This window comes from Mustela putorius, unplaced genomic scaffold (assembly GCF_011764305.1).
Source record: "Mustela putorius furo isolate JIRA1106 unplaced genomic scaffold, ASM1176430v1.1 tig00003845_pilon_pilon_pilon, whole genome shotgun sequence".
NCBI lineage: Eukaryota > Metazoa > Chordata > Mammalia > Carnivora > Mustelidae > Mustela > Mustela putorius.
In genome coordinates, this window is record NW_025421998.1 from 73,064,628 (window position 1) to 73,090,710 (window position 26,083).

The following is a 26,083-nucleotide window of genomic DNA, read 5'->3' on the forward strand; positions in this document are numbered from 1 at the left end:
GAATCTAAAAGCCTAAAGAGAAAAAGGTAAGATTATGTCCAAAGGAACAAGAATCTGGTTAACGTAAGAGTTTTTCAATAGCAACATTGAATGAAAGAGGAAAGTGAGTATTTTTTATTTTTTTTTAAAGATTTTATTTATTTATTTGACAGAAATCACAAGTAGATGGAGAGGCAGGCAGAGAGAGAGAGAGAGGGAAGCAGGCTCCCCGCTGAGCAGAGAGTCCGATGCGGGACTCGATCCCAGGACCCTGAGATCATGACCTGAGCCGAAGGCAGCGGCTTAACCCACTGAGCCACCCAGGCGCCCCGAAAGTGAGTATTTTTTAAATGTTGGAAGAAAAGAACTTAAAACACAAGTTTATATCCAGCTTAAGAGTCATTCACAAATGAGGCCATGATAGAAATATTCCTAGAGTCATAAAATACTTAAGGATGTTTACCCAGAAAAACTAACATTGAGAACAGTTTTAGATAAAGTACCTAAATAGAAGAAGATATTTAAAGAATATGCTTCAAAAATACAAAATAAAAATGATCACATACCTTAGTAAGTGGTTGTAGTCTAAAAAAGATGAGGAGAACCAAGGTAAAAAAAATGAAATATATAATGATATAACTCGATATTAAAGTTTAGATAATATCAATATGATTGAAGTAAAGCAAAAGGAAACCCAAGGGTGTAAAAGTAGTTAAAACTAAGGAGAAATAAATGGGCACACTTAAATAATAAAGTAAGATGAGAGAAACAGGTGAAAACATATCAGTGTAAATGAGTCAAACCTCTCAGCAAAAAGGCTGACAGTTTGGATAAGACAGTACAAGAGACACACCTACATAGTGAAGATTTTCACACAAAGATTGAAAATTAAAGGATGGAAAAAATATAGCCAGTAAATGATAACCATAGAAAACTGACATACCTATATAAATATCAGAGAAAATAGATTTAAAAATTAGAAAATGTACTAGGGATAGACAGAGTCTCTACATAATAACAAAGAGTGAAATTCTCAAAAAAGAATTATAATTATAGGCATGCATTCATATAATAAAATAACCTCAAAATATGCAAAACTAAATGTTTTGAACTGTAAGGCAAAATTAATAAATCAACCAATGTAGTGGGAGATTTTGACATTTCTCCTCATTTTTGGAAAGTCAAGCAAACAACAATAATCAGTAATGTTATAGAACATTTGAATTAAAAAACTAAAAGCTTGGCCCAATAGACACTGCAAACTTCCATATCCAAAAATTACAGAACATATAATTTTCTTGAGTATATATGGGACATATATAAATATTGATTATGAACTCTGTCAAAAAACACCTTCAATGTATTTCATAGAGACTTGATTTCTAAAATCCTTGGAAATTTTTAAATAATTCAAAAGTAAAGACAAAATCATGCTGGAATTTTGAAATAAGTAAAAGATACTAAAAATACACATAAAGAAACTTCTGGGCTATAGCAAAACAATGCTATAGGAGGAAATTTATACCTTTAAAAAGGAACATAAAAAATAGATAAAAATTTGAAATTTGATAAATTATCATTCTCAAGAAGCTAGGAAAATAACCAAATAAACCCAAAGAAAGTAGAAAAGATAATAAAATAAGAACAAAAATTATTGAAAAAAATATAAAAGTAGATCCACAAAGCAAGTTTTTGTTTTTGTTGTTTTTTTAATTAACAGGAATGATATGTTTCTGGAAAGATTTAGTAAAAAGAATTAAGAATAACTAAATACTGTTTCAAGTGAAAGAAAGGTAATACTAAGAGTACAAGTTGAGATTTAAAAATAAGCAAGACAATGTTGTCTGTTTTTACCACTTCTGTTCAACATAGTATTAGAAATTCTAGCCAGAGCCATTAGGCAAGAAAAAGAAACAAAGTCATCCAAATTGGAGAAGTATGAATAAAATGATCATGTTCATAGATGACATGATCTTATATCTAGAAAAACCTGAGATTACACACACACATATATACACACAGAGCTATTAGAGCCAACAAAGAAATACAGCAAAGTTGCCAGATATAAAATGAACATCCAAAAGTCAGTGTATCTTTTATACACTAGCAATAAAGAATCTGAAAAGGTAATTAAGAAACCAATCCTATTTACATGAACATCAAAAAGAATAAAATATTTAGTAATAACATTTACTCAAGGAGCCAAAAGACTTATACACCAAAAATGAAAAAATATTGCTAAGGGAAATTTAAAAAGATATGTATAAATAGAAAGGCATTGCATATTCATTGATCAGAAGACTTAATATTATTAAGATGACAACAGTTCCCAAAGTGATCTACAGATTCAATTGACTCTCAAAAGCACTTTTTGTAGAAAAAGAAAAACCCATTCTAAAATTCATATAGAATTTTGGGGGTCCCCAAAAACAATCTTGAAAAAGAACAAAGGTGGAGGACGCACACGTCCAGATTTTAAAACTTACAATAAAGTGACAATAATCAAAATAGTGGGTGTTTGCATAATAGCAGTCATAGACCAATGGAGTGGGATTTCTGCACTATTTCAGGCATAGTGTAGAAATAAACCCTCAACCATATGGTGAAATGATTTGACAAAGGAGCCAAGATCATTCAATAGGGACAGCATAGTCTTTTCAAAAAATGGTGTTGGAGAAAGTAGATTCCACATGCAAAGAACAAAGTTGGACCCTTATCTTATACATTATACAAAAATTAACTTGAAATGGATCAAAGATCTAAACATAAGAGCTAAAACTATGAAGGTTCTCAGAAAAAAGATGGGTGAAATCTTGATAATGAGCTCAGTGATTATTATTATTTTTTTAATCTACCACTAAAATCACAGGCAACCAGAAGAAAAAAAAAAAAAGAATTTAGACTTCATCAAAATTTAAAGCTTTGTACATCAAAGCACATTAAAAAGAGAGTGAAAAGATAACCCATCAGTATAATAGTGAAACTATTTGCAAATCATATAAGAGATTAATATCCAGATTATATTTTCTTAAAATTCCAACAACTCAACAACTGCAGCAACAACAAACCACCTGATTAAAAAATGGGCAAAGGATTGGAATAGACATTTCTCCAAAGAAGAAGGCCAATAAGCACATGAAAAGATGCTCAACATCATTAGTCATTAGGGAAATATAAATTAAAACCACAATGTGATGCCACTTCACATTCATTAAGATGACTATTATCAAGAGAAAGGAAAATAACAAGTGTTGGTAAGGTGCAAAAACTGGAACCTTTTCTGATGATGTGAGTGTGAAATGATGCAGTTGTGGAAGATGATATGACAGTTTCAAGTAATCTTTGTAAAAACTCCATGAGGAGTTAAAATGTTTCCCATTTTAAATATAAAATAATTAAAACTGAAAAATTAAGTTATCTCAAGATCATACAGTTATATAAATAGTGGGCTTGGGATTTAATTTTGGGTTATATGAAACAAAGGCTGGATTCTTTACTACCTACCCTAGTCTGGAAAGATCCTTTCCTTAACACTTTGAATGGTAAGAAGTGATTTGAACATGCAAAAAGTTGGAAGCCATTGAACAACTTTTTTCTCAGTTTTATTCAAGTATCAAAATCCAACCTACTCTCTAAGGCTCAACTTAAAGTCCAAACGTTCTCCAACACTGTCTTTTATGGCAGCACGGTTTATTTTTCTCCTCACCAAAACATACAGGACTGATAAACTCAATCATAAATTTAATAATTTAGTTTATATTTATTGTTTTACCCTCTTCATTTATTATATTCCACTCAGCAAAGAGAGTACTGTAGTATATACTACTTACCGTGTTCATGAAAATTACTTATCTAAAAGCCTGAGAATTTTCTGGAGAGATGTGTGTGTGTGTGTGTGTGTGTATACACATATGTATGCATAATGTATGTGTATAGATGTATTATATATGTATACTATGTATGTTTGTCTATATGTATGTGTGGTCTATGTGTGCGATAAGTCCTTCTCTCAGATAATCTCATTACAAATACAAAAAAGGAAAGGAAATACATTTATTATATATTTTCAGAAAATTTTTCAATATAAACACTAAAAGCAAAAAACTTCATATACCCTTACATATATATGTGTATGTGTGATATCTATGTGTCTATATTTACATCACATATTTAGTGTAAGGTTCATGGGAAAACTGAGTTATTTGGATCTTCTATTTTTCTTTTCTGTGAAGACATTCACAGTAGAACTAAAATGGTAAAAGTAAGCCTGAAATTATTAGAATAACTGTAGACATAAAAAGAAGAGAAACATCAGGCATAAAGAGAGAACACTGTAGGGGAGAACATACCATACAATGTATGCATACATAAAAAAATGGCATTTAAAAGATTATTTTTTTCCTTTGGGGTATTTGTTCATTTAAATGTAGTAAACTAGATTTTTCCAGTTTTAAGATACACACTATTGATCTCCCTCTGTATTTTATTTGCAAAAGCAGGGCTACATATGAGGTTTGAATGACAAACATTGAATAGGGAAGTCCTACTGAGTTATTATTATTTTTGTTCTATTATGAGTGAAGAAAAATAATGTGTTGGGCGGGAGTAGAAGGTCCCTTGTCCTTGGCCAGCTGGCTTATAACTTAAGTAGAAAAGATAAAACACAAAGTAGAGATGGTAACTTAGAAATACTTTTGCATCACACACTTTATATGCATATGATCTACTTAATACTAAATTAATAAGAACAGTGATTGACTTAATATAAACACTACAATAAATAACCAGTGGAACCCTCACTTTCTGATAGAAAAGTCCCAATATACATTTTTAACAATTCTTTTTCTTACTACAGAGACAATAACAGTATTTTTACTGTATCCAGAGCACCTAACACTATGTTGTAAGTAAACAAGTTTGTTGGTGTACAGCAGATTATATATTATGCATTTCAAAGCTCAATTTCTACATACCTTGTTTTATGGACTGTTAGTTTATAAAGCTGACATTCAGTATTTAAGGTGGCTTCATCTCCAGACATTGAAAGAATTCCAAAATGCACTTGCTCACCAGTTTTAATGCTGCAGTGTCTCTAACCTTCACAAGAGCAACCGTTTTCTCTTTCTACTTCATCATTTTCTTTTCCTTAAAAACTGGCAAACAATAGCTGAGAGGACTGGGCAGAAAACTCAGCGCCAAGGTGAACTTTGGCTCTTCCTTGGACTTTAAGACTATCTGCTCTAGATTGTGATTGACAAAAGCTTGCTTGTTGATGTTATGCCCTCCTCTCAAGTTCCAACCAAATGCAAGGGGCTGTTAATGTTTACTCAGTCCTTGCCTCTGGAATGGTCTTGAACTATAACAGTTTACTGAGCTTGCCAAATGCCACCAGCATTTAGAGACACCTGATTGAAAAATAGCTATCTATGATAAAAGAAATGAGTTACTCGGTACCACCACGTCTCGAAAAGGAAGGGGTGAAACCAAGACCACCCGGTGGAAATTACAGGGAGACAGATCTAAACTCACCGGCTAAGCTATCAGCCTACATGTGTGTGGCAGAGAATCCTATCAGGCCGGGGTTCCTTCAAATCTTAGGATTCTTCAGTTCTAGGAAACAGCTTCCTTCTGAGGCTGCTGGCACAGGAGGGTGGGTAGGATTGTTGTTGCATCTGGTATCCTACAGGACTGGATTCAAAACCTCCCCTGCCATTCACTAACTGCGTTAACCAGGACAAATTACTGCACTTCTCTAAGCCTCTTTCCTCAACTGTAAAGTTATTATAGGTAAGACTAGCCTCTCTCCCATAGGTTTGTTGGGATGATCTATACAATTTTTCACAAAAAGCGTTCTGCACAATCCTTGTCACAGAACAAGTACCTGAGGCACAGTAGCTATTATAATAGTTGTTATCCTTGTTGCTACTGCTTTTTCTGTTAAAAAAATTATTAAATACTAATGTATAATGGGAATAATTTTTTCAATATGTGTGGATTTTGAAATATTTATTTAACATGTGTTTGCTGAACCCCTATGATGTGCTAGGCATTATGCTAGGTGCTGAGGATAAAACAATAAACAGGTCACAGCTCTAGGTTCCAGGGACATAGCAGTGAACAAGACAGACAAAATGTTTATCCTCAAAGAGTTTACATTCTAGGGGTGGGAGCATGCAATAAATAGGCAAATAAAATAATCATTCTAATAAGTGTCAGAGGTCATCAAAATAAGACAGTGATTTAGGGACTGATGAGATGGGGTCTTTAAGCTAGCCTGATTGTGGAAGGCCTCTGTGACAAGCTGATATTGACTGAAGATTGGAAACTTCAGCCATGCAAAGGGGCAGCCATGCAAAGATCTGGGACAAAAAAGGAAGTTCAATGGTCCTAAGATGAGAGTAGGCATATCATGTTCAAGGGGAAGGAAGAAAGCTATTGAGGCCAAAGCCTAAAGTTAAAGGGAAATGCTGACAATGGTAAAATGTCTGGATTATATTCTGAGGATTTTAGGAAGTTAACAGAATGTTAAGCAAGGACAAACAGGATCTAATTTTTGCTTTGGGCAGATCATTCTGTCTACTGTGTGAACAGCTGTAAGGGGCAAGAAGTAGCAGAGAAGTTAGGCTAGATTCTGTTTCTGAAGTTCAAGTGAGAGATGATGGTAGCTTGGAAAAGTGTTTTTAGTAGAGGAGCTGATAAGAAGCTGGGAGATTTGGGAAATCTTGAACGCTTGTGAGAATGTGAAGGTGTGGGAGTAAGAGTGAGAAGAAAGATGACTCTTTAGGAGTAGGGGTTCTAGATGAACCAAAAGTAGATTTGGGTAGGTGGGGGGGGGAGATTTCTGTCAATCATATTAAGTTTGAGATGTCTGTTAGAAGCATTAAAGATGTCAAGCAGTAGGATAAATGGGTCTCGCATATAGGGGAGAGATGTAGGCTAGAAAAGGGTAGAGATTACCTGTAAGATGTATAAATACATGAGAAAAGAGGGCTGAAGTCTGTGCCTTGGAACAGGTGAGAATTGAGACACCTATTAGAAAAGAAAGAACCAGGAAGGTGGGTAGAAAAGCAGAAAATGTGGTGCCAGAGAATCTCCGATCATACATCAAGAAAGAAAAATGATCAACCACGGCAAATACCACCGAGAAGCCAAGTGAGGTGAGAACGAAGACCTTACTACTGGCTTCTACTTTGGTTGGTTTTAAGAGCTCCTTTAGAATTGTGAGGACAATGGCTCTGTTGGAGACTAGAAAACAGAAGGGTAGAAATGGTGGCAGGGTGAGGATGGAAGCAAGAAGCCCTTCTGTGAGTAAGTCAGTCATGAAATAGTGTGGCAACCAGAGAGAAAATGTGTTCAGAAGGAGTTTTGGTTTTACTTTTAGGGAGTGTTATTAAAGACCATATTAATGATGATATGCATAACCCTATAGATCAGAATAGACTGATTATGGAGGAGAAGGACTCACTATTTAGAGAAGGAAAGACCTTGAGAAGGTAAGAAGGAGTAAGATCCAGGGCACAAGTGGTGGGCTGGCCTTAGATTATGAGCAGGAGCAATTATAGAAGAGATGGCAGAAGAAATTAAAACAGATGCAGATGATTTAGTAGAATTGGTGATGCCAATCTACTAATGAATGAATCCAATAGTGTTGCATACATTTCTCCTTAAAATACATTGTAAAAGAGAAATTGGCTGCAAAATGAAGAATGGGCAATGAATTGCAGGGTTTTGAGGAGAGAAGGGGAGATATTAAAAACTGGTCTGAATAAATGAGAACTTTCACAGGGCATAGCTGTGTACACCTGCAGAATGGGTGGTGAAAGGCCCTGCGAAGTTTCGGTGATGTATTTGAGGTGAGTACTATGAACAATGTGGTGAAATTTTATCCGTTAACCTGCTCGGGTTGAGATGTAGAGTAAGATGAGAGAAGTCTAATCAGGGCAGGGGTTTTGCCAAGGAAGTAAAATGAAGAAAAAGAGGGGAGATGTTAGGAGTATTTGCAAGAGGACTGGTTAGAGTGCTTGACCAAGGACTCTAGACAGGTTAAAGAAATTTCCAAAATGTTGTGAGTGTGAAGTCATAACTATTGAAAACAGTGATAGAGTCCATTGATTTTGAGCTTGAACAACTGATGAAATAATAACACTACAGTAGAGGTACAAATAGAATGTTAGGGTTAAAAAGTGTGAAATGAAGATCTTATGGGATATAAAAAATAGCAATAACAAGATCTAGGATGCAATCATGTGAAGGAATGGCTAAATGGGGAAGAGAAAAATAAATTGACACTAAAGAGACTGAGAAACTGACAGGTTAGGGTTTTGTCAAAAGTATGACTGGCTTGGCTGAATGTTTCTGGCACCTTGGCTCTTTGCAATCTAGTTTACATAGTTGTTACAGTAAGAAGATGCTGACACATTAGGGTTAGAAAAACAAGAGGTAACTTCTTAATTATTCTAACTCTAGTCACTCATCACTCAACATTCATTTCTGGGTCAGAAATATGTGGGCTAAATTGATCTGCAAAGACTTTGAACTCCTTCATTCAACCTGGATAAATGGGAGGGATGACCACAAGTGGTCCAAGATTCCCCTCAGGAGCTTTCAAGTGTCCCATCAATGAAAGTTATTATGTGACTTTTAGTTAAGCCTATATGCAGTGTTCCTAGGATAAATCTTAGCTAAGTGAGATCCAAGGTTTCCTGCTTCCACAGCAAGAGAATGCTAAAATGACTAACAGCACACTCAGTCAACAGGCCCTGAGATTCTACAGATTTCTAGGAGAACTAGAAATTATAAGTAAAATATATAGAAAAGTGAGTCTCAAATAATAGGTGATAAATTAATAATAATTATTGTTAATTGATAACTACCTCACTTTTGAAGTTTGCTATAATGGACATCTGTTGGTTTAGCCTTAGAATTCCCTGTTCTAGTTTAATGTATGTGTTGCTGAAGCGAGCACAACTCCTGTTCTCATTCTCACTCTTAGTCTAGGTAGTTTGGTGTGGGGGGCTGCTCAATCCACAGCTCTAGGGTGAGCCCAAGACCCAGAGAAATTGACTTGGGATAGACATATGACAGACATCGCTCTGGTAAGAATCATCCCAGAGATTTAACTGGAACTAAGGGGAAAATGATGTTCTCCCTCCCTTAGGTTGCCAACCCTGACTGTATCCATTAAGATGAATTTGGCTATATAACAATCAAAAAACTCTGATACACTTAGCTTATAAAATAAAGGAAAAAAAAATCTTACGTAATGTGAAATCCACAGGTAAAGAATTCTCCAGGGTCATATAAGCAGGATTTCTTTCAGTTTTTCTTCTCCCTTTGTTTCTTTTGATTTTCTTTATTTACATAGCTTCTGGGCAATAAAATGACTACATCAGTCACATTGTCCTACAACATCACAGAGAGGCAAAACCCTTCTATTTCTTGGGTCTACTTTAAAGACTTAAGAAAATTCCCAGGGAGCTGCTCAACATGTCAAAATCACAACACAAGCTCATTCCTCAAACTGTCTCTGCCAGGGGAAAGCAGGGCCACCAAGATTGGCTTAGATTAATCAGAAACTTCTCTTCCTTGTGAAGAAGTAGATGTCGGCAAAAAAACAAAACACAAAAACAAAACAAAAACTGGGTTAGCAAGAAGAAACTATGTGGAACTATGTGCATAGCTTGGAACAGGCTATGATAGTGTTTGCTCGCAAGCTGGGAAAAAAGCCAGCACAGAAGAAAACAAAGGCAAAGTTACGGAGGGCTGCCTGCATGTGATAGTCTTAGCAATTTACACGTGACATAAACCAACAAATTTCTTTCATGCTTAAGCCCCAGATGAGCCAGATTCGACCATCTGAACCAAAAGTTCACTTGCTAACACGCTCACTCAAAGCATTCCTCTGAATCCAACAGGTCTTTATTTTTATCCACATGAACTATAAAAATCCTTCAGAGTTTCCTATCTGTTCTACCAGCCATTCTTAAGCATTTTTTTCCCCTCACCTCTTGACTTTTCTTATGTTGTTCTCTTAACTTGTTACTTTTCTGTGTTCCTGGCTACCTCTTAAAATCTTAAGTATCCCTCATAACTGTATTTCAAATATCATCTTTTCCTAAAGCACTTCCAAAAAAATCTCAATGTAATATGGTTTCTCCTTCACTTGAACCCCAGAGCAACTCTCTGACTAGTATTTCAAATGTACATATGTAGTATACTAGTATACTAAGGTAAGCATAGTATATATATATGGAATATATATATATATATATAGGAAATAAAAGATTTTAATTATTCTTATAATGTATATTGGAAATAAAAGATTTTAATTATTCTTATAATGCAGAAGATAGCAGAAAGGTTAAGTGACTTGCACAACATCTAGATTAGAATCTGGGTTTAACACTGAGATCCACACTCTCCCTCCCTGCCTCTCCGGTGCACCTCACTCATTGCCCCACTATCATGTGATCTCCTGACTTGTGAACTGTGTCTTACTCAACTTGAGTTTCCGATAGTACATGGATTATGCTTTGTACATAATACATGTTGAATAAATGCATTTGGCTAATAGAACTCTTTGGTTTTATGTGTAGATCTGGACTTAACAGTGATTGCTGATTGGTCAACACAGGTATTTCTTGATGTAAGTGCAGGTAGGCCTGTAGTATCTATCTTTTTAAAAGAACACTCTAGCTATCATATGCAAATTCCAATAGTTATTGCCACCAATTTGCCCTGAGTAAGGCATTCTATGCAGCCTCTACAAAATAAGTAAGATAATTTGACAAAGAAAATGTTTCAGTATACAATTTTAATGAGTACTACATACAAAGAATAGATTGCAGGAAATTACTATCAATTCCTAAAACCCAGAGGTTGAATACTAGTTAAGAAAATAGTAACTTCATGCTGTGAAATTAGACAGGGAGAAATTATCATTAATAATATATTTATCTAGAGAATTAGTCAGATTTCTTATAACTATGCTGCCTGAAATCTGAGAGGTAGAAAGAATTGTCAGTCTATCCTAAAAAATAAAATAAAATAAAAATAAAGTCTGCAAAAAGACTAAATTTTAAACTTCATTTGAACTTTGTCAGATAATGCCAGTATTTGTGACCTATTCTAGGAGGCCCTGCTTATCAGAGGAAAGGGATACTTCTCTCTAGATATTCTGTCTGGGAAAAAAGGAACAGAAAAGAAAAAAAATGGATACTTTCTTTAGGTCTTAAATTTATATGTTCATCATTAACATAACCCAGCTCATTGATTTGCTGATGAAAAATATCCATACAACACAATATAGTCAGAATCCATTTTCTTTAAATGAAATGTTTAAAATAACAACTCTATCACAATCTTTCATATTTTTCCCACTTTTTGAAAAGATCTAAAACTGTAAACAAACCAACCAACAATAACCCTTCAAAGCAGGTGAAAAGATCTTGCATGCCCTTTACAAATAACATTTTTAGTGATTTAATAAATGAACAACGAGAAGGCAACAGCAGTCAAAGAGGAGATAAGACACCATCCCTTCATGACACATCGTTCCAGGAATTTGTGCTGATTGCAACATAGAGGTCTGTCTACAGGCCTTAAAGTAGGGTGAGGCCTGTTCTGCTTTTCTTAAGTTCATCTTTGATCTCTGGTTATTGGTTCTAAAGTGAAGTCATATTTCTTGTTGTTATAATCTTTTTCTTGTCTCTACAAAGTGTAGAGCCCCTGAATCTGATAGTTGTTAGTTGTGGTAAATTAGTCAAAACTTAGCCATTAGCTCATGAGGATGTTTTGATTATATGCTGTGATTATATGTTAAAGATTAAATCACTCATGGAAAATAGCAGATATTTAATTAAATGGATGTTTATAAGGATTAGATAGGTAGATAGAGAGAGAGAGAGAAAATATCACAAGCCCTGTCATCTTCCTCAATAACATTACATAATCTTTCTCTGCACCAATAATATTTCCTAATATTCATCTGTTATCTTGTATCTGTTTCAAAAACATAGAAGACACCATTTACTAATCAAATTAAATTTCTTTTTTTTTTTAATCATCGGATGCCATTATTTATTTCAATCTCATTGACCTCCTCAGGTCTAGAAACACTTACTGTTCTTTGCATTAGCAGAGGAGAGTCTGTTCCTTCCTCTTTAAAACTTGACTCCATACCGATTATATCCTCAATTACGTCTTCCATCTAGCAAGATATAATACATTTAGAATACTGTGCATAATGATAAGAGTTGTGCTTCAGCTTGAATTCAGAGAGAAAAAATTTAGCAATCTTTCAAAGTTTTAAAGAATATTTAAATTAAGGTTATATGTATATCAAAACCCAGAATACTTTAGAGCTTAAAATGAAGAAATCCTGCCACTCTGATCTGTGTTGCTTTTCCGTGCATTTGCTTCCGCCAGCTGGCAGGTGATGGCTGGGCAAATCACCGTGGGCCAGTCCCTTGGAAATCAGTATCTATATAAATAGAGAGGTTATCATGTGCCTCAAGCCAGAGCATGTGTACTTAACCTGTAGAGGGATGACTTCCTACAAACTTTACTTTCCTTTTGAAATGTTTTGATTGCATCTTACAGGTGGATATTCAAATAGCAGTGGTCAAACCAGGCACTTGGTCCACATGGATACAAACTACACGGGAACATATTATCCAACTTTCCCTAATGGCTAATAATAATAATAATAGGAATATCAACAACAACAATAGTCACTGACCCATTAAACAGCAACAAAAGCAATCATACAGTGTTGGGGGATATGCCAGGCACTTTCTCTGTGCTTTGCATCCATCAGCTCATTTAATCTTCACAACAACTCTATGAAGTGATATTATCATTATCTCAATTATACAGAGGGAGAAACTGAGAGGGAAAAAAAGTGCTCAATAGCTCATTCCAGATTATGAAACTGGTGAGCGACAAAGGCAGGACTGAAATTCTGGAAATCTGGCCCTAAAGTCCTAACTTAAGTCACCGTCTTACTCTCTTTCCCAATTCCTTTCTAAAATAGACTTTCTTCTCTCCTGTACTTTAGCTGGAGAAGATTTCAAAAGCTTGTATTTAGTCACCATACAGTATGTCCTTAGTTTTTGGTGTAGTGTTCCAAAATTCATTGACATAATATTAAAAAAGAAAAAAAAAAGGCAAGTGATATAACTCTCTCTCTCTCTCTCACACACACACACACACACACACAGTCTTGTATTTAAGAAAACAAAACAAAACAACAACAACAACAAAAAAACGCTTGGGTGACTCAGTCCATTAAGCATCTGCCTTAGGCTCAGGGTCATGATCCCAGAGTCCTGGGATCCAGTCCCACATCAGGCTCCCTCATCAGCGGGAAGCCTGCTTCTCCTTCTCACTCCTCTTGCTTGTGTGTTTTTTTGTGTGTTTTTTGTTTGTTTGTTTGTTTGTTTTGCTGTCTCTCTCTCTCAGTCAAATAAATAAGTAAAATCTTAAAAAAAAAAGGTAATGAGAATGCTGAATTTATACAACTGTAGTACTCTGAATTTCCTATAACATAGGCAGAAACAACTAGGAGTAAACTCAGAGAGATGTATGAGAATATTTTATGATTCTGTTAATGTTATCTTCTAAGCAAGATTTCTGAGAACCTTAGAGAATCAAATATTCAGGCTTCTATTAAGATACTCCCAAAGTTGATATGCCAAAAAAAAAAAAATTGGAACACTTTTCAATATTAATTTAATTAATATTTGTTGAGCAGTATTTATTGCAAGACCTTGTTGCAAGTATTAGAGCTATAAAAACAAACACCACAAAGCCTCTGCCCTCTTGGAACTCTAACGCTAATGAGGAAACAGACAAGAAACAGCTTAATAACAGACGGTGGTCTGAAGAAATTAAATCAGGTAGGGAGAGAGCTTGATGGGAATGAGTGTTATTTTAGAAAATGGTCAGAGAAAGACTTACTGATATTTGAACAAAGACATGATAATAACTGAAGTATTAAAGGTAAAGAACTTTGAACCTAAACATTTATAACCAATAAAATATCCCATAAGTACATGGGCGAAATAAAATTGTTCTAAGGCATTCTATACTCAAAAGTTTTACAGCAAAAAGGCCTTTGAAAAACACTCTTCCAGGAAGTATTCCAGTTAGATGAAAAGTAAAATAATGAAATCTATACAAATGAAAAATGGGTAAATAGGAGCACCTGGGTGGCTCAGTTGGTTGAGGGTCCATCTCTTGATTTCAGCTTAGGTCTTGATCTCAAGGTCTGCTTTTCCCCTTTTCCCTCTCCTCCTACCCCCACCCCCGTCCTGCGTGCACGCTGTCTTCCTCTCTCTCTTTAAAATAAATAAATCAATCTTCTGAGAAAAAGGAAAAGAAAAAGAAAAACGAGTAAATAAAAGTAAACTTTTTTTGAGCTAAACAAGAATATAGATAGAGAGAAGAGAGAAAGAGAGAGATCCTGTAAGTCCCAATATAGGACGATAGGTGAGAACAAGGCGGTAAGACCATACTAAGGAAAATTTTTACTTAAGGATATGACATAGATCTTGCTGAACAATGACATAGATATAGGAAAAGATATAACTATTGCATCTTAAAAAATTAGACTAACAAAAAAGAAAAGAGAGAAAAAAGACCTGCTCAATGGAGGATAGAAAAAAAAAACAAATAATGAAACAAAGTATAGTAATTTTAAAATATTAAAGAAGTAATAAATCCTAGAAGTAATAAAAGGAATGTAAATGAGCTAACACACTGCTTGAGAAACGATCTCTCAAATTGGATTTGTTAAAAAGTATTATAATAGTTAATTAAAACAAAATAAGAGAAAATTGAAAATAAAGTGAAAATTGTACCCCAAATATGACCAAATGGAAAACACAGTAGCAATGTTAATATTGGGCCATATAAGAATCAAGATAAAATTTTAAAGGAAAAGTAATGCCAAATGATCATAAATTGATATGCATTTAGAAATATCTATGGCAGCAACCTGTCAGAATTCTACAGAAAAGTAAATCAACAATTGCAGTTGAATATTTTAACTCACTTCTCTCAAAATTGTAAATCTGACGTTAGCCTTCCTTTCACCTATTCTTCAGCACAGGCCTTGAGTCTTGTCATCCTCTAAACCACTTCATTTCTAAAATCTTAAATTCTATGATCTCACTGACCAAAACACAATCTTCCTTTTAGATCCAATCTAGAGCCTGTTGCAAGTCAACTAAACAATTTTCAGTTTATGACTCTCTCTCTTGTCTTTGCCTTATTAGCTTTTGGCTCAGTGATCCCAAACATCCCAGGTTTCAACCTCTCCACCTCCTGTCAATTCTGAATTCAAGGTGGAAGAATGGTTTCTGCCAACCATCCTACTGAAATTCCTTTTGTTGTTGTTGTTGTTTTCTTGACTGCTTATCAGCCAAACTCAAGATATTTATCAACCCTTATTTTGCTAGAGTTGGCTACCACACTTGAGTGTATAGTTCATTTAAACTAACTTCTTTAAGCTAACTCTTTGGTTTTGATGACCGCACACTGGCTATGTGTTTATTTTACTTTTATAGTTCCTCCTCTCTGACCACCCACTAAATATTGCTAATGGCTCAATCCCATCCTTGGTTCATTGCTCTTCTTACTCTCTTCATTGATCTCTAGGAGCTCTCTTTCTCACGTGAACTTTTAAGTGTCCCCCTGTCCCCCGCTCCCTCACCCCATGCTGACAACTCTCAATCTCTTTTTCCAGTCTAGATCACTCTCTTTGAGGCACACTTGGATCTCTAGCTGTCACTGGCATCTCTACATGGTGATCTCTGAGATACCCCAACTCTAGCATGTTCTGATAGAGGGTCTCATTACCTTTCATTGCATTATAGAAGTAACCTGCCAATTGGCCCTCTCTCTCCAGGATTCCTCTCCTCCATAGCAGACAGAATGATATTACAGTCAAATCTGATTATGTCACTCCAGGCCCCACATTTAAACCTTCCCAGGATTTGAAATTTCTTTGCATGGAGTACCAGCCTTTCTGTGATTTGTCCACATCTCTGGTCTCATCTTTTGCTACCACCTGTTCCCTTTTTCTGCTCACTGCATTTCCTGCTCTTCCCCATCTTTATTTTCCACTCATCCTACTTCATCTGTGTAAATGTTCTACTAGCCACTTTCTCCAAGTTTTACTATTGACATTTCTGAATAAGAACAGCACTTTCATGCTCCTATCTGTACCATTATCCTTGCTACATAATATTATAATTATTTGCTAATTTTTTTTCTCATCCATTCAACTTATAACTCCTGGAAGTTACAGTTGGTAGGAAAACAAGACAATGAATAATTAAAACATAGCATGTGCTATGAAAATGCTGTGATAAATGCAATTTTTATCTACATGATATGGGTGTTACTATGAAAATTCAGAGAATAAATGCTTTTCTACACAGGGAACTACCAGCAAAAGCACCTTAGAGAAGAAACCGGAGATGAATTTTGGAGAGAGACTGAGAATCTCGACAAATGGTGAAGACTGAATGAGTAGATGGTAAAGAAATGACATAAGAATCGAGAACCCGGCCACTGTGAGAACCACTAGTGAACCCTTATGGCTGAAGCACAGAGTGCCATGGGCCAGCTGAACAATAAGTCTGGATCAGGAGGCAAGGGTTAAATATGGAAGGGTCCTCTGTGCCAGGAGTACAAATTTTATCCTCTGGAAAGGCCCAGGCTATAGAACGCTTCTTTTGATTTTGTATTTTACTGTCTCAGAGACCATTAGTCACCAAATTACTCCTAATACCAACCCCAAATCCTGAAACTAAGGATGTTCTTATAGACTTACTCTGTAGTAGCCATGATATCTGACTTCTTCTTTGAATTAATGAAATGTTTTCTGATGTCCCAGCAAGACAAGCTCAGGAAAAAGAAACGCCAAAGAATGGCAATAGCCACCATCTCCTGAGCCCCCATTCTGCCTTCGTGTTAGGACCTTTAAAAAATGCAAGCAGCTCTTCCAGTTGTAGGAATGCTGGGAAGAGAGCTTAAGGACTGAGACCACACAGCTAGTAAATAAATGGTGGTTCTAACCCCATGAATCAAAAAATATTATGAATTTTCAATGACATAGGATACATCTTAGCTGTGAAAGATAACAAGACCGTGAATGGTGGCAGAATGTGAAAACATGCACATAAGAAGTGGACTTCAAGAGAACACACACTGATGAAAACTACAACATACTGAAAAAATTATGATTAAGTAGAATTAACTATAGAAGAAACTTTACTTACATAGCCAAAGGTACAATGGTTTAAAAAATAGCAAAAAAAAAAAAAAAATCCATGCCTAATGTGCACATTGCCCCCAGAGCTCTGCACCTTTGGGGCATTCAGCCCTTCTTAGCAGCTTCCTTTGACAGGCACCACATAAAAGACTACTAAAACCACATAGATTTCTTTTATAATGTAAAAAATTCTTATGAAAGAAAATGTAAGTTGTGTGCCTAGGGAATAAAAACATTTACTAAGAAAAACTGAGAACACTGATATATGTTACTTATCCTTTCCTATTTTTTAGAAAACATATTTCATAAGATACATAATATCGTGTTCTGGGTTTTGCCTGGAACTGACTGGCATATGCAAATCCTTAGGGATTTGCTTTTTCCCCTTAGAAATCAATCTTTCACACAATGAAATGAACTTTGGAAGAAGGTGGTAGTAAGAAAAATTATGTTGGTTGAGTTCTAATATTTACTATACAGATGATTTTCATCCTACATATATTTTTACGCTCTTCATAGAGTGACTAGAGAACTAACCTTACATTTTTTTTAAACAATTATTTATATAGTCACTATTGAGAAGTATCAGTAAATACCCATGTAGAGCTTTATGCTCAGCTTTGGATTTCAATGAGTCCTATTTTGTGGTTGTTTTCTATTTTATTAAGCAGTCTACCAGATACTTATTATTTTCCCTTTGCCTGATAAATGTAAAATTTGTAAAAAAGTGAAATCTTCCTCTACCACTTTGGAATTCACATAATGGGACACTGAGCATTACTCTTTGGTGACTGGAGGCTACAGACTTCATAGCAAAAAGCAGCGACCTGAAATCAGTAATAATCATCAGGAATGTAGACTGGAAGATTAAACACAGGAGATCACAGGACCATGGCTCCATCTAACAAATCAAATGGAAAAAAAAAAAAAAAAAAGAAAGAAAGAAAGAAAAGGAAACGAATAGAAAGCTCAGCTATAAATGCTGTTTTTCTACACTGAGATATTAAAGGAAGTCTTTTTCCCAGTTCTGGTGGTTTGCCAGTTCAATTCATTCTTCAGTACTTTTCGAAGGTTCATTCATAAGCAGGTCACGATAAATATAAATTCCATGACGGTACACATTCTTATTCATTTTATACCCCTGGCACCTCTAAGTTCCTGTTATTTAGTAAACGGTAGACAGTATTTGTTGAAAATAGAAATGAATGAATAAATAATTAATAGTAAGAAATCCAAATGTAATTCCATAAAACATTAAGTGCAATAACATTTTTAGTCTTATTTTAGAGCACGTGTTGACTGCTATTTAAACAACTTCTTCCTGTTTTATTTTAATGGGTATTTAAGATAATACAACTACCGATAAATATTTTAACTAAATATACCAGACAATCCTTACAAAGCTAAATCTTTCTAACATAAATGACTGTTAGAGCCCATTTTGACTCACACTGATACATAACTGAGGTATTGAGAAATGAACTGTTATATTTTATTATGCAGAGGAATCAATATGTGAATAACTAACTATTATAAATGAATACATTAAGACATCCCTTTTGCTAAATACATTTGCATTTGGAATGTTTACTATAAAAATGTAGAGTTTGTCTACAGTTTTTTTCAAAAGCTGATTATATATTTTCATAAGTAGCTACTAGACATACATGCCATTCCACATTGTCATCTTCTTTCCCAAGAGTTAGTAACTTGGTGAGTGGATTTCCAGTAAAGCCAGTGTCACTCTCGGGAGATAGGTGTCCTTGCTGCACCAGAAGCGCACTGCTTGAAGCTGGAGGGTGTGACCGTTTAGGAGTCTGGTTGACAAGCTGGTAGTCAAGGGTCATAAAGGGTTTTACTTGTCTCTGGACTCTCTGTAGCTGGGATTTTGCAGGATTTTCCAGATGTGCTGAGACCTACAGAATAAAAGTCAAACAAATACAATGTGTAGTATCACCTGGTAAATCAGAGTTCTACTTTCAACAACTGAATTATGTTAATAGACACGTTACAACATCTCCTTCTCTCGAATTTACGGTTTATGCTTCTGTCATAATTTACATACCCTACTAATAGATGACAGTTTTTAAGAAGTAACTTAAACTTACTAAAACATTTTCAATGGTAACCAAGTGTTTAAGAACAGCTCTCAAAATAACAGGTAACTGAACCAAAAATGAGAATAAATCTATAAGTAGCAATACATTTTGAGGTTCTAGAAAAGGAGGCCTAAAATAATAGAAGGAAAATAGAGGAATTTTCATATAATATGTATTTCTTGGATTTTTAAATATTACATATAAATATTCCATGGGACATAATCACAAATCATTTTTATCAAATATTTTAAAAAATTACTCATGATGAACAGAAACTAGAAATATATATACAAAATATTAAGTATGATATGGGTGGTGAAATCTAAGTAATCAAAGTAATTTTTTCCATATTTTAAAAATTTCTGTGCTATACTTTTTATTTTTAAAAAATATTTATTTATTTATTTATTTATTTATTTATTAGAAAAAGAAAGAGAGAGAGAAAGAGAGAGCACCAGTGGGGGGAGCAACAGACAGAGAGGGAGAGGGAGAGAATCTCAAGCAGACTCTCGGCAGAGCACGGAGCCCTCTCTGGGCTTTATCCCACAAACCTGAGATCATGACCTGAGCCAAAATCAAGAATCGGATGCTTAACCAACTGAGTCACCCAGGCACATCCTATTTTTATTTTTTAAAAATCTTATTTTTAGGGGCACCTGGCTTGATCTTGATCTCAGGGTTGTGAGTTTGAGCCCCACATTGGGTGTAGAGATTACATAGGTATATACATACATACATAATCTTACTTCTAAGCTTTCTATATTCTCACTTAGTAATAATTGTGTAGATGATTATGAATCATAGGAAGCATTCAGAGAAAAAGCTAACCAGTGTCATGTGCCAACTAAACAACTGTCCTGTGTTTTGAAAAGGGATTTCAAAAATTCTGGCTAGTTATCACAGTTAACAATATAACATGGAGTGCAGAAGTATAATTTTAACCATGTCAAGCTTTTCCTATAAAAGACTTTGAAAGTAGCATTGCCTGCCAGTCCTCTTTATATTTACTATGCTGTGATGTGGCTTCTAATACATTTTCCTCAAGTGGCCTATATATAAACCTATTTAATATTTCCCTCATGTTAAACAATAGTAAAGATTGCTGTACAGTGCTTATTTTTCCTTTTATTTCAGCTACACAAACTACTCCTTAAATCCCTTAACATGCATTAGCCCAGATAAATAGCCTTTACAAAGTATTTTGCATTTAAATTAGCTGGTTTGGGGTACAATATTGTAGTAGTTACTTTAGTCTAATTCTGTTATGCTGACATTTTTAGCATTATTTTAATTGTAGTACCATAAAATAATTTTTCAGTCATATAAAAAAGATTAAGATTGGTAATAAAGATTATACATATTACTAATTATATTGCTATGAGCTTTAAAGTTGTAAAATAACATTTCATTAAAATGCCAGTGATAATTTTTCTAGGGTAGCTATTTAGATTATCTTACAGTTTTAGTTAATCCTTCTAATCTGCGTACATTTACAAAATATACATTATAAATAGCATCTCCAGATTTACAAATCATACGATGTAATTGAAGACTAAAGAGCATTGTATCCCCAGGAAAGGAAAATGCCTCTTGTTCTAAGAAAAGTATGTTGAATCAGAATTTACAACATTCATTAACTAATTCATTTTTTACTTTTCATCCATTGACTCTGAGAGCTTTCATTAGGGTACTTATTGCATTTGGTGTTACATCAAGAGAAGTCGTAAATGTGATCCCAGGGCTCTACAGGCCTATGATGTAGTTAGGCAGTATTAATATCAACTACAGTAAAAACAACAATGATAATAATAACATGCAACAGGTACCAGGATATTTACATTCCTTATTTCCTTTAATCTTTGTTACAGCTTTAGGAGGGAAGTATCATTAGTATCCCCACTGCCGTATGTAGATAAAGCCACAGAAGCAGAGAGATTTAATAACACACCTCTCATTACTCTGCTAGTAAGGGACAGAGCTGGAATACAGAGTCTACCTAAACACTGTGCACTATTGGCTCCTGAGTAAATAATTGAAGTGACTGGAGTGCAAAGGAAAAGCTCAGTGATGTATATAATGAATTAAAAATGCCACAAAAAGCAGTGGATTTTTAAAAAATGAATTATAAGAGGAAGTGGTTTTAAATCAGGTGTTGGAAGAAAATGGCCCTGAACAGGGGAAAAGGAAGGAAATCTCAAGAGAAAAGATCAAAGAAAACAAGAAAGAAGAAAAGAAGTTGGGAGAAAGGAGCACCTGGGTGCCTCAGTCGATTAAGCTTCTGTCTTTGGTTCAGGTCCTGATCCCAGGGTCTTGGGACCAAGCCCTGCCTCAGGCTCCCTGCTCTGTGGGGAGCCAGCTTCTCCTTCTCCCTCTCCTGTGCTGGCTCCCCCTGCTTGTGCTCTCTCTCACTCTCTCTCCTGCTCTCTGTCAAATAAGTAGATTTAAAAAAAACAAAAAACAAACTTCTATATCTGCAGCCAAATAGAGATATTTGTTTTTCAAAAAAAAAAAAAAAAGTTGGGAAGCATTCACATATGTTAGTTGTGAAAAAGAACTCACATGAATAGAGTTTCCTTTCTCAAAACAAGACCACTATATCCTCTGCAGACCATTCTATAGAGTTGAAGCAAAACATAAAATGGGATTAACTCTAATTCTGCCAAAATTACTGAGTTTTTGTCGTTTTGTCTTTTGGGGTTTTTGTTTGTTTGTTTGTTTACAGAGAATTACAATGGGTTAGAGGGCAAAAGTGAGGACCGTCTGGGACCCCATCTACAGAACATCTGTACAGCGAGCATAAGGGACTAAAAGCTTAGTGGAGCAGGAAAGATACAATGGAATGTGAAAAAAGTACTCCCCAGAAAATCTCCATCATCTCCTATCATGAACTGATTATCAGAACAATGAGACAACTAAGTGTAAAGCAGCAGCTAAACCATGTGCAGCCTATTTTTTTAAACTAATTTATTTATTTATTTGACAGAGAGAGAGAGCGCACCAGTGCACAGGCAGGAGGAGTGACAAAGGGAGAAGCAGACTCACCGCAGAGCAGGGAGCCCATGAGGCTGGATCCCAGGACTCTGGGATCATGACCTGAGCCAAAGGCAGATGCTTAACTGACTAACCCACCCAGGTGCCCCTTGTGAAGCCCATTTTTAAACACTTTTAAATTGCCCGGCATCTGAAGACAAAGCCATGAAACTACGGGCTTTCCCTTACTGAAGATCCCAGTATTTTGTGAGATGAAGTAGATGAAATGATAGGTTGCCCTTGTTCATTTATCCACTTATGCAAGAAATATTTTGTGAGTGCCAAGTGTCTGTGTGCTGAGAGGTACATCGAAGGCAGAAGGGAAATCAGCACAGTGCCTGCCTTCAGAGAACGGCGGTCTAGTCAGAGTTTGGACAGGGAAGAAAAATACAAGATCTCCAAGGGCAAGGACTGTGTTTTTCTTGCTGACGGTTTTCCTGCCATACATCCTGAACATAACCCAGAGAATGGCACCCAGCAGGTGATTAAAAATGCATCTACATGCGTTCAGTGAATGAATGAATGAATCATTGAAGTTCAGCATTTGAATAACTATGATGACCCCAGAGAGCTTTGGGAATCTACTAGAAGAGCTGGTAAACCATAACCAGAATGTCAAAGTCTTCACCTAGAAAGCCGGAGCAGCTGTAGACTGTGATTTGGTTCACTGGACTGTCAAAGAGATTGAGACCATTCAAATGTAAAGGAATTTTGCTTATGAAAACAAATAAGTAAATCATATCCCCAGAACTTAGTACTATGCTTGAGCTTTACCACTAGGATATACCGCCATTGGAAACTAAACATAGACATGGTCATGCTGAGTCTAATGCCTGCATGCAGAAATCTGTTTTATTTCACTTAAAAGAATATATTTATAGTCTCCTTATTTTCCAAGACATCATAAATAAATATGAAGTGTGAATGTGGTAAGAGATATTTACACCAGGAAATGTAGGCTGAAGATTAAATTTCAATTAAGTATAAAAACTTACCCATGAACATCCTGGCAGCCAAGGAAAAAGGAGAATTAAATATATATATATATATATATATATATATATATATATGTACATATATATATATTTTTTAATCTATATGGGTCAACCTAATATATATTTCTTATTAAGTAATTAGATCATACCAGTTCTGAGGAAAGACAAATATTTTTACAAATAATATCTGAGAATTTATAAACTGGATTTTTTCATGGAGGACTTAAAATATTGAACAAAATCCCAATAGCAGTTTTTGTAAAATAGGCAAAGAAATTCTTCATATGCTTATATTTAAAAAAAAAATCACCTTAAGTTGGGTTACCCAGGAAATATACTCTGAGACATGCCTGCAGGAGATTTGTTGGGGGTTGATTTCAGAATCTCAGCCACAGTAGGATGAGGACAACAGGATCAGGTGGAGGGAAAAGTGGCTCACTTATGAAAGGGATCATCTAGGCAATGTACCATAACAAACACTATTTTTATTTCTGATCAAAGGCATAATATGAATCAGCTCCAGTGAGAAGCCCAAATACATACCCTTGTACAAATCTGACTGGACCCTGAGATAGCACTCACAGCCTCCCAAGCAATTTACACAGCAGACTCCATCTTTAGATAGACTAACCCAGAGGCTCACCTGGTAAGGCCATCACCCCAACACAATGGTCTCAAACTAACCATTAGATAGAAAATAAGGTGTTTAAAAAAGTTCCATTACTTGGAGTTAATAAAATGAAAAAATTAGCTTAAAAAGTCCATTTTTAATGTTTCAAATGTAGTTTAGATTTTCATGTTCTAATAAAGGGATGGGGTCTTTCAAGAAATTAGGTATAGTGTATTAGTGAGCTATAAAAAATGCTTAGATCCACTAATAAGAGAACCAGGACAATGTGCTTAACAGGTAAACTATTTTTTAAAAATTAGAATCACACAAATTCCTGCAAATACAATAACCTAAAGGGAAGGATTTGGTCAGGAAGCAAAAAAATGCATTCTCCTGGTTGCAAGAAACATGATGACTGGGGGATCACATTACAAATGCAAAGTGTATGTGAGTGTGTGTGTGTGTGTGTGTGTGTGTGTGTGTATCCTTTTTCTATTTGTTCTTGGGCTAGAACAGATGCAGGAATCCTGACTACTAAGAGAATTGATGGGAGGTCCAGGAGAAAGCAGCCAAATGTCATAGAAAAGTCAGCTATATTCTCTTGACAATAGCAGGTGAAACAAGAGGAAACGATTTAGGGTAACTGATGTCTGATAAAATTTTTTGAAGTCGTAGAATTTAGATGAGGCTTGGGAGGGTTCAACTTTATACATCAACGAAGATTTTGTTAGGAATTAATTAGGATTAACAAAATGTTATTAAGTGACCCTATTTGCATTTGAGTATAAGGCCTCCTGGTAGGTAGAAGACTGTGGAGTAATGTGGGCTAGCCATGCAGTGCTGGCTAGAAGGACTTTCTATGCCCCCACGTGGAGTCATTCTTATTTTCACAGAGTGGCTTTCAAATTATGCTCCTAGATACATGAGTTCATTCCTCCAATTTACTTTTCAGTGTTCTATACTGTAGTCTTTTGACCTAGTTCTTGTATGGGTTTCATATCCCATCCAGTGGATAACAACAGAGAGAGTATAATGTACAAGGAAATTTTAGAAGCAAGTAGGTAGTTGCACCAAAAAAATCTTTGAAGGACTCCAACAAACCCTGTGATTCTGTATCTGTAAGATTGTCTGCTTGTATCATATCTCCTTAATACTGCTGTACATCATATAAAAACTTATAAACATGATTCCCACATATATATATAAGCTTCTTTTAAAATGTTATCTTTTTATAGAGAAACCATAAGATGATGATAAAAGCCCTCAGCTAATTCTTTCAACATTTACTGAGAGTTTAACATTTAATGAGAGTTTGCTCTTTGTTAAAGCTAGTCCCAAGGGAAAGTCATTCCTCTCTAGAAAGCAGGTCTATGACCCACATGTCACTATCCACCTGGAGACCACTTATCTAAACTGAGGGCACAGGACCTGGGAGGAGATAAAACACCTTCTGGGTACCGGCCTTTTGAAACTCCAAACTAAAAAGTGACGGCAAACATCACACAAGCAATTATCTCAATAACAAGACTTTTTATCACCATTAATTTGACTAGCCAAGCTAATCAATCAAGCAAACGTGGGCACTACCTAATAAGCATGTTTAGTCTACTTGCAAGAGGAGAAACAGAAATATATTCAGCAAGAAATAGATTTATAGTAAATATGGTACCTCATGATAGTAAAGAAAAACATGTACACTGTCACCACACACACACACACACACACACATTTACATGTATGTACACACTCACAGACCCCTGTTGAAAAGCAAGACAGAAAATCCCATTCACTATGGCATGACAGTCCTTATTTAATTTTGTTAATTTTGTACTAAACTTGAATTTAATAAATGAAGTAAAAGCTTGGATTTCACAAGTGAATAATAGGTGACTATTCATTATGTTTCTAGCATCAGAGGTATATAAGAAGAAATCTATTTTGGGGGGCTCATGAATCTACTACCTCTAGGTAGCTACTTATAAAAGCCACACGACATTTGTTAATGTTATATGGTAAAGATTAATAACTCATTTCTTCAAGTCTTACTTTCTTTGCAGCAGTCTTTGGATATGATATACCCATAAATCTC

At 35.3% G+C, this 26,083-nt stretch overlaps 1 protein-coding gene across 5 annotated transcripts in view; it reads right to left on the minus strand.

The window, feature by feature from the left end:
* The window catches only part of TFEC (transcription factor EC), a 175,978-nt gene that overhangs the window by 19,562 nt on the left and 130,333 nt on the right, over positions 1-26,083 (minus strand). For 4 of the 5 annotated variants that reach the window (XM_004741927.3, XM_013050994.2, XM_045062901.1 and 1 more), the window contains 2 exons: positions 18,928-19,176; positions 12,101-12,187 (listed from right to left, as the gene is read on the minus strand). In XM_004741927.3, coding sequence (XP_004741984.1) covers positions 12,101-12,187; positions 18,928-19,176 — 336 coding nt within the window. The remainder of the gene's footprint in view (positions 1-12,100; positions 12,188-18,927; positions 19,177-26,083) is intronic. The other variant, XM_045062900.1, reaches the window with a different exon arrangement.